This window comes from Micropterus salmoides, unplaced genomic scaffold (assembly GCF_014851395.1).
Source record: "Micropterus salmoides isolate LMB-PRFRI ecotype aquatic unplaced genomic scaffold, ASM1485139v1 Ms_hic_scaffold_5, whole genome shotgun sequence".
Classification (NCBI taxonomy): Eukaryota; Metazoa; Chordata; class Actinopteri; order Centrarchiformes; family Centrarchidae; genus Micropterus; species Micropterus salmoides.
This window is the reverse complement of record NW_024044237.1, coordinates 20767814-20777666: the sequence shown is the minus strand read 5'-3', so window position 1 is coordinate 20777666 and position 9853 is coordinate 20767814. Positions and strand designations below refer to the sequence as shown.

At 41.4% G+C, this 9853-nt stretch overlaps 1 protein-coding gene across 1 annotated transcript; it reads left to right on the top strand.

The window, feature by feature from the left end:
- Positions 1-5466: 5466 nt before the first annotated feature.
- On the top strand, positions 5467-8797 carry tsc22d3 (TSC22 domain family, member 3). The gene is made up of 3 exons (XM_038698722.1): positions 5467-5779; positions 6318-6369; positions 7122-8797. The coding sequence occupies exons 1-3, from the start codon at positions 5655-5657 to the stop codon at positions 7383-7385; spliced, it is 441 nt and encodes a 146-aa protein (XP_038554650.1). The 5' UTR covers positions 5467-5654; the 3' UTR covers positions 7386-8797.
- The last annotated feature ends 1056 nt before the right edge of the window (positions 8798-9853 follow it).

The following is a 9853-nucleotide window of genomic DNA, read 5'->3' as shown; positions in this document are numbered from 1 at the left end:
AGAAACGTGGGCATAAACAGTATATATGATGACAGCCATTGGTCTCATCCAAGGGAAAGTTTCAGCTCACTGCCATCTTGCTGGAAGAGGACTAAATAATTCACATGTTACAGAAAAAAATGGCTTGATGAAACCTCCATGAAATTAGGGACAAGGGGGGAAAAGAAAGGAAAAAGAAAAACCATCCACCTGAGTTTGAATGACTAAGCTGAATACAAAAGGATTAAATGTTCTCAAATTTGAAATAATTGCTTCTGACATGATGGGTGTAAACATGCCCAATGCAAGCCATCCATTCCCCTCTGCCGATGCTGTGAGAGCCCATTCAGAGGTGAAAGCCCATTGAACGGCTGTCCCAGGCAAATCACCCCGAATAATAATTGTGATCAGTGATGAGAGATGAGAAGCCTGAAATTCCACTGCTACAAGGAAATATAAATTACATTTTGTTCACTCAGAGGTTGTGTGGTAAAATTCACCTGACTGAATAATCTAAACTGTCTAACTCTTAATTCTATTATTCTAATTTTCTTATTCTTATCTTATCTTATTCTTGTTAAGGTTTATTGCTGACTCACATTTCTGAAAATTTAAGGGTTCAGGTAAGAGTTGCTTGAAGCTCCATGACATTTAGTTAATTATACTTTTGTCTTCTGAATTTATACCTCAATGGCACAAAAAGATTACAACATTAAATCCTATTTACTGAGAAATGCCAATGTGCAATAGCTACAAAACGAAGAATGCTTCTTTGAAAAGACAACATGCAGAAACTGGTTTTACATGACTGTCATGGAACACCACACTCGACTGTGCATCACAATCTGTATACAATATCAAATGTCAACACTCTCGACTGACGCAGAACTGTCAAACTACTGTAGAAAGCTGCTTGCAATTAATTGTGGGGAGAGTGGTTTACATTTGCTGTTACACCTTTACCAGCAGCAATAGCGCTACATTAATTACACCTGTGATGACAAAGGAGGCTTACTGAAAATGACAAACCCACATAATCATAATAAGTGATTAGGGGACTGTAAACACCACACGCGTTATCTGGAATGTTACATAAAAAACAGCAGAAGAAATTCATCTGCCTCAGCTTGATTTTACATGCAAATTACAAGCAGTTGTGTAACAATTTTACCATGATGTTTGCTCTTGTTTGGCTGCCTTTAGTGTCTTGGAGAGTCTGGTGCTGGATAATGTCATTATATAGAGAATAAGCTTTGTTTCACATCATGGAATAATGGCTCGAGTATATGTTTTATTACACATATTACCACTGATTGAATGAGGTACGGAGATAGGCATGATGATTGTTCCCTTCAGGTACACTCAGAGAAAGATCTTTTGCTTTGTCTACCTGAAACAGACACACACACAGCAGTGCAGAGATGAAACAATTGGCACCATTTCAGGAAACTGTCATTTTGATTGTGACTCTGGGGCCATTGTGTTCCACTGGACTGGAGACACATCATACAAGTGCCAGTCTGAGCATGGCACTCACAGTAATGGCTGAGTATCCAGAGGTATTGCCAGCGATCAATTGTCTCTTTGTGCTTCGAGAACACAGTTGTTGAGAACAAACAATGGCAGAATAGAGAGCAAACAGTCAAAGGGCTCCTGCCTCTTGAACAACCCCTTCATTTGGAAGATGGGACAGTCTCAGACGCGTCCCACTGGAGTTGCCCCTGCTGGGGCAATGCCACCCTCTCCCAGGACGGTGTGCGCCCTCCGCCTGGCGGAACCGCCCCACAGATTCTGCTGTCACTACCAACACTTCAGCTATCCTGAGAGAGCTATGAGCTACTCGCCCCCTTACTCACCAAGTCTATTCAAGAGGCCAGATCGGCGGTAAGTTAAGGGGGGCAGCAGAGGATTGTCAGGGAGTTAGTCTTGTGTGAGAGACCATGACACATGTCAGTGACATATGTGCATATTAAAGACTCTTCATGAGAAGATGGATGATAACGGCAGTGTGTCAGGGTGTAAATGAGGTAGAGTTGTGGATGCAGTATTTGTCATAAAATGGCTTGGATAACAATTGACATGTTCACATTAATAGTCATTTGAAGCAGTGCCGGAAACTGCTACAATTTACAATTTTCAGCTGTTGCCATTTTCGCAATGTTCAATCTAGGCATAGAGTGATTTCTCTACCAGCCCTTGGATTACAATGTCAGTCCTGTCATCATATTCTGCATATTTGATACAACCTACCACATAAGATAATATTACAGAAGGGCAGAAATTGACAGCCTGTTAGACTTATTGAAAAACCTCATGAGCAAGTCCAAGGCCATGTGCCTGGTTTCTGTTCATGGGCTCAGGAGACGTATAGGTGATGTGATAATAATGACTCTGCCTCTTGGTGTCCTAGTGTTTGCAGAATGTTCAGTATTCATTGGTTGTAACCAGCCCTGTTTCCCACACTGACAACTTCCTCTGAGACAGCCTCTGGCTGCAGCCTATGGCAGGGCTCTGTGTTCTCAAGCCACACTCTCATGCATTCCTAATTGTAAGACTGCAGGTGGGACATACACGGTAAAACACGAGAAAAGGCATCCTTTTTACCAAGAAGTGATATCAAACCAATAGAATGTTTTTTTCTCTGTCGATTTGATAACCAGTGTTTTTTATTTGGCTATGCTGTGTACATCTTGAGTTTGGTGCATCCGAACCCCAAAAGTCTGTTTATAACAAAAGCTGAAGGAGGTTGGCGGCATGTCTCAGCCTCATTCTTCTGGTGCAGATGAATCACAGCATTATATAACGTGGTTGGCTCTTGCACAGGGGACATCTGATGGAAAGTGTGGCCCATTGCCTAGTTTTAGAATGACTCACTGGATTTGGCATCTGCCAAACATGGTCAAGCAGATCCACAGAAATATGAGGGACTTTATTTCTTGATAAGGCAGAATAGTTATCCTGGTTTACAATGCCATCATCTTACTGCATGTGGCTCATTAGGTATATTTTACTTGAACAGTGAAGGAAGGCTCCCCACTGTCTGTAGTTTCTATCTGTGCATCTCATCTGAGCCACAGGCGATCGCTGTGACCCCCCCCCTAAATGGGACTATCACAGCGGCCAAGGTAATTCACCAGCCCCTCATCACCAGAGCAGGGCCTGATATTAAACCTGGCAGCTGTACTGTCACAGCATGAAATCTGAGACGACAGGCACTATGGGCCCTAATACCCAGTCAATGTGCTTTCTGCCTAGCCTTGTTAGGCCTACCAAAAGTCAGCCTTTCCACTCTAATTGTTTCGTTACATAACAGAGTTCTGTTAAACTCCTTTTACTCCACGAAACGTGGCAGACCATAGTTTACTTTGCAGAAATCAGAAGGATGGGGGCCTTGGGTCATTTGTTATCATTTTAAGTGCATGTTTTCTTTTCCTGTGTAGGAAACCATATTTGTCACTATGCTGTGCATATAAACATTTATGGATACTTGGGACTCAACTTATCCAGACCTTGTTTGTACATATTCATAGTATTATTATAAGCCAATTAGATTTCTATTAGAGACCTTCTGGTAAATAATTGGTCTTCCAAAACACCAATGATCTGTAGAACATTACCAGCTTGTCAAAATAAATTTTATAAAAATTATCTGCTGAGTTGGTCTTATGTCCATCACTAGCAATGATATTTGGTATATACCCCATATAATTAATTTTCTTTGTATGTATATAAATACGGTTACTAGTGTTGGACATAGGACCATAGTGACAAGCTGGTAATGTTCTACAGGTTGTATTATACAGCAGAAGCTCTCTAATAAAAATTTTATTGGCTTATAATCAGTATTGTATCAGATAATTGTAACAACAAAAGGGCACATAATGTGACAGCTGAGAGGTGCTGAGCAATTACATTAAAGCTATTAAAACCTGCATGAATGCCCCTGTGAAAACAAGGTCTATTGCTCAATAACAGACACAGTCAGTAGAAATGCTGTGGGAACAAAAGCGTAAAAACAGGTATGTTTTTTTCTCTGTCTTCTGTGGTCCGCTTCCACCACAAATTGTTTTATTACACTTCGCAAGAGGCTTAGTACAGCTGCGTCACACATTGCACATGCAAGATCAAAAGAAGTGCAAGAGGTCATACACCAAAGAACAGTGCACTGAGTGGATACTATAAGTGGTAGAACACAGAACAAATACATTACAGACTAAATAGTAGGCTGTTTCATAAATAGATACATAAATAAATGTGGAGTGTCATTGGGGAATTTTCCATGTTTTCCGAGCAAGAAAAACAACTTGGAATTATTCAATTGTAGAGCCAGAAAAAAAGGCATACGGAAAATTCCACGGTAAACACTGTATCCAGGAACAAAGCCCCTGTCACACTGTAAAAACTGTCCCCTGCTGACCGGTGTATTATACATTTTCACCACTAGAGACCGATAGAGTTCAAACATAGACTAAGGGAAATTTGGATGGAAACTAGGCTACTGTACCTCTGCAGACCACCTATACATAACAAACAACAATAAAGTAATGGGAACAAAAGGCGTATGTTGTCATTACAATGCAAGTAGCCCAATTAATAAGAGTTTATTGACTCATTTGGTACAAAAATACAAATAGGATAAAAAAAAACATTTTGATTTATATTTTTAAAGAAATAGCAACTAAAATCGTGCGTTAAATAAGATCAGCGCTTCATGTGAAAATCAATACAAATTCTCGCGACATGCAACCTTTCTGTGGCCCAAACAAGTTTTTATTTATTAGCAACACGAGTGACATGTTTCAGCGGACCTAGTGTGGTAACAATTGTTCATCTAGTTGTTAATGATAGTTGTTTGTTACAGTGAGTACGGACTTCGGTAGGTGGGTCAAGTGCAGAAGCCAGCAGAGAAGTTCAGCAGCAGGGCAGCTCTAATGCTGCATTCAAATACTCGCCTAAGCTCGTTATTTCAAGTTCTATTGTTTTCTAACAATAAACCACAATGAGACCTATAAGTCAGTGTTTTCTGTGGTTTTGTTTTATACATGAACTGTTTGTGAGGTGTACTTTGCACTGCATTAGTGCATGCATTTAGCCTACAGGCATTTCATAATTGTAGGTTGTGTACTCCATTGCATCATATTTTATCACTCAATGTGTTACATTTTAGTCTTTCTTGTGCACACCAGCAGCAAACAAAGGGGACCTCCCAGAGAAATATACTAAGGCAACCTTGTTAATAGGCCTACTTGTGTTTTAGTACATGTCCTAGTGTATACTTGCGTTACCCCCCCCCCCCCGGTTTTATTACGCAAAAGGTTGAGATAAAACACCAGTTTTTATCAGATTTCCACTTGGTTCAGGTCCTAAAAGCATTTTTTTCTTTTGCACAGCAAAGGCACCATAATATCCAACCCGCCAACTAGTTTGACTAATATATGCGCGCGTCACATGACGTCAAAAGGCAAGCCATTCAAATAGCAGCCGGTGGCAGAAATAGCATCAGACAGTCGCTTGTACACACCGGCGAAGCTCACACCGACACAGCACCGCAGCTCCAGCAGCAGCGAGTTAGTGCATCGATACTAAAAGACGAAACCAATCCGGATATACACTTAGGTGTCCAATCAGTCGCAAACGTGGCGAGAAGTATTATCCAAACGAGTCTGGTACTCAACATGAGCACGGAGATGTTCGCTAAAACACCCATGGAGGTAGCCGTCTACCAGCTGCATAACTTTTCCATCTCTTTCTTCTCCTCGCTTCTTGGAGGAGACGTTGTATCTGTCAAACTTGACAACAGGTAAATGAACACCCGACACAGTCACCATATGTTTTTAAATGTGTGTTAATACTGCGTTTGATTAGTCATGAATCGGAGCATACGCCTATTCTCATTCTACTGCGGGCCTCCTGTGTTTTCATGCAGCGTTTCAAAGCAAATGCGTCTATTTGCAATGTCTGATATTATTTATTATTATTATTTATTATTGTTATTACCAATTAAGTTTCTCCAAATGCTGGCCACCTAGCTGTGCTTCTCTTTCTGCTGTTGTTTTTTTGGACTTTGTACAGTTATCTGTGCTTTTTACTGTGTCACACTTCACCTTTAAGACCAAACTTACGCTCAGAGCAACCAGCATGCACTTTATAATTATATAGCGCTTGGGGTTTTTTTCTTTCTGTTTTGCAAGATTCCAGTTTCATTGTCCTAGACCAATGAATTCAGGAAGAACCAACATGTTGTTTTGGAACTACTTTGGGATTGAGTTGACATTCTGTTAACTGCAGTTGTGGCTTTGAACTGTTCATTTATGGCCTATTTTTCTTCCCTTCTGCAGTGCCTCTGGTGCTAGCGTTGTGGCCATCGACAACAAGATTGAACAGGCGATGGTAAGCTGAGATAATGGACACAAACACCAGACAAAGACATGTATATATGTTGCACAATAATGATATATAGATATAGGTTACTACATGCATGTCTTTTGAAACAAAGGGTGTTCAAATCCCATTTGACTCACTTCTACAATGCACAATTAGCATTTACCATTGAGCTAATGCTATTGCTCAAAGTTATTTACAATAACTGGTCATTTACATTGGCTGCTAGTAGACCAACATTGTCTGTTAACAGCATCAAACCTGTGACCTTTTTAGATGGTTTCTTTGACCACAAGAAACATCAACATGTATAGAAACCACTGACATAAAACACAGCTTCCCCAGTGCATTATGGACAAAACCAGCTCTCTGTGGATGGTCTGGGAAGTCCAAAGTTATGTGAAGGCAGCACAAACTAGTGCATGCTTTATGCATGTGACAAAGTAGAAAACAAAGTGCATGAGATGACATGATGTCCAAAAAAATGAGACTGGTAACATCTTTGCCACAGAGAATTATTAAAAACACACTTGAGTCAAAGTTGTAACATGTACTGTATACAGTATGTCAGAAGATCCAAACGAGTAAATAGACAAAATGCAGTTGAAGATACCGCCTGACAGCCAACGTGCCTGGCAAACCCCCATCATCCTTTCAGCACATGCATCAGCCGTGCAGCCATGCAGATCAGACTCGCAAGTCTTAACATTTCTCCCTGTTTAGAAGTGAACTGATCCCTCTCTTCTTCTTTGTCTCCACAGGATCTTGTCAAGAACCATCTGATGTACGCGGTGCGTGAGGAGGTTGAGATCCTCAAAGAGCAGATCAAAGAGCTGGCGGAGAAGAACAACCAGCTCGAGAGGGAGAACTACCTGCTCAAGAACCTGGCCAGTCCAGAGCAGCTGGAGAAGTTCCAGTCGCGCATCCCCTCAGACGTGCTGTTACCCCTGGACAATCAGAGCGCCCAGGTGACCCAAGACCAGCAGCAGCAGACCTGCATCCACAGCACTGGCTCTGCTGTATAAGTGGCTCTGCTTTGGGGCGGGCAGAGCCACTGTCTCTTAACAGTAATGGACCTCCATTTCAACCGAAGTGTTACAAAATCACTGCCCCCGAGAACCCTTCAAAACATTGAAGGTGAATCATCGGGGCTGTAAATGATCGATGGCACACAAAATAACTGTTGACACCGATGAGCACAAAACAGAACTTAAGAGGCTCAGACCGGTGCAGTGTCCGGACCGTCCTCTGATACCGTCCAACTCTTTGTCGTAGTCTCTCTGCGTAGACAAAAGCGCTAAGAATAGAGAGAGGGCTGACTAGACACCAATGAGCGCTTGCTTTCAGACAGGGGGTGCTTTCCCTGCCTAGCTGAACCCTTCCAACAAACACCATTCGCCCGAGAGAGGGGGGCTGTGGCGGTGTTGATCGGGCTGGCCCTGCAAGTGCTAACTTGGAAAGTGTGGGCAAGGTTGCTCCCCGCTCACCCAGAGTAGACCCAACTGAGACGGTCCTCCATGTCTCAACGAGAAGAGCCCCATGATGTGGATTTGTCCGACCTCAAAATAGTTTCAAGGACTCCCAGGCACACATTTCAGCCACACAATGAGGACTTTTCCTGTACCTACAATGTATTGCTCATGTGTTTGTGTACATTTAAGCATAACGAGAATAATCAACAGGATAAGATAAAGCAGAGGTGGCGGTTAATGCAGTATAGCTTATTAGAGCTGGTGGACCACTGCAGAAGACTGTTCAGTTTGGTGCGATGATTCATAAAATGTAATGTTGTATTGTCTGCAGTTGGGGCTTGCTGCTTATGGGGGAAATTAATCCTGCTATATCTTCTGTTTTTGTCTGTGATTCTGAACAAAAATCAGTTGTTTGTAAAATAGGACCATTGTACAATGGTCTAAAAATATTTTCTTTGTAATCTAGGGGGACAGGCATATCTGCCCACCTTGTTTGCCTAGCTCTTCACATTTAAGGGTAACTACAATGTACATAAAGATGAAACGTCCTGAGGAAAATGTAGTGGAGAGGGTGAGCAAGCAGACGCCTGATTATTATATTTTTTTAGCAGTGTTGTCCAGTATCCGCTCCGATTCTTGCTCAGATGCCAACTTAAACAATGGCATGACAACAGTGCCTGTCCGTAGTAAGAGGAACACATTTCCACACTGAGCTGCTGTTGTTGTTTTCAAGTTACCAAAGACTTTGCCTTTTTTTTTCTCACACAACAGAAGCCGAGCAAACCAGGACCATGTGTAAAATTTCACAGGGATAAGTCTCGTTTGTAGCTAGTGCTAAAGTTTCTGTGTTTTTGTAAAGATAATGGTATTGTTGCTGTAAAGTATCCTTCGAAAACAGTTGTTCACTATGATGTCTGGATACAACTGCACATTTGCAATAAACCTTATGTTTACATAATACAATACATTGACACTGTCTTTTGTTCATTGACTGCGCCCACATAACATTTTCCAATATTATGGAAATACTCTACCTGTACTCTACAGCAAGTGTTTTTTAAGCAGGTGTAATGAATGCTAAGGCAACATTTTTGCAGGACTAACAGAAAGCAAATGAGCATATCACAAAAATGTATGAATGGTTTAGTTACTGAATGTTACTAGTGCCTTATGCAATAATAATAATCATAATAGGGGAATACCACTGAGACCAGACCCAAGTTTTTTTTTTTTTTTTATCACATTTATGGTAGTGTTTTGAGTTCTATGCAATAGAGAGATTTATTCATTGGCAATCCAGTCAGGGAAGACGGATGAAATGGCTGTAACACCCAGGAGGATTTCATTTTCTGGTGCAGAAATAATAGAACCACTGTGAAATTCCTCTCATTTGAATTTCAGAGTAAGCAGCACATTGTTTGTGCGCAAAACTAACCTTGCATTCTTGGAAGTTGGAAAACACTCCACTGCAACTTCATCACAAATACTTGTTTGTGTTTACAAGGTCAGTGTGACGAGCAGCATGTGATTTGTAAAACTCGGCACAATGTTGCAGTGAGCTACGAGGCTCTCACTTCAGACAAAGGTACTTCTCAATTTAGCATGCTTATTCCTCAGACTTAGGAAAGACTATTCTCACTGTCCTACTCACTGAGAAAAAAATATCAATATATATTCAATATTAGTAAGTCAGTACACAAAGTTTATTTTCCAAAGTCAAAAACAGTGTGACCACTAATGTGAAGTAATAATAGCTAGTTGCCGGTGGATTGGAATCTGCCAGAGTGAAAAAACAGTATGTCCTAGTAGCATTTCCCTTCAGACGGATTGGCAGCCAGTCAGTGCAGCCTGTGTGTAACTAGATATGTTGTGGCTTCCCTGGTGCGTAGACCAGGCTCCCATCCATCTATCGGTGAGAACAGAGAGACTCGGCTCAGGCCCAGAATCACCACCACAGATCAGATAGCATTAGAGTAAACACAGTGTCTTCCCCAATGCTCACTTGCACACATGAAACGGTG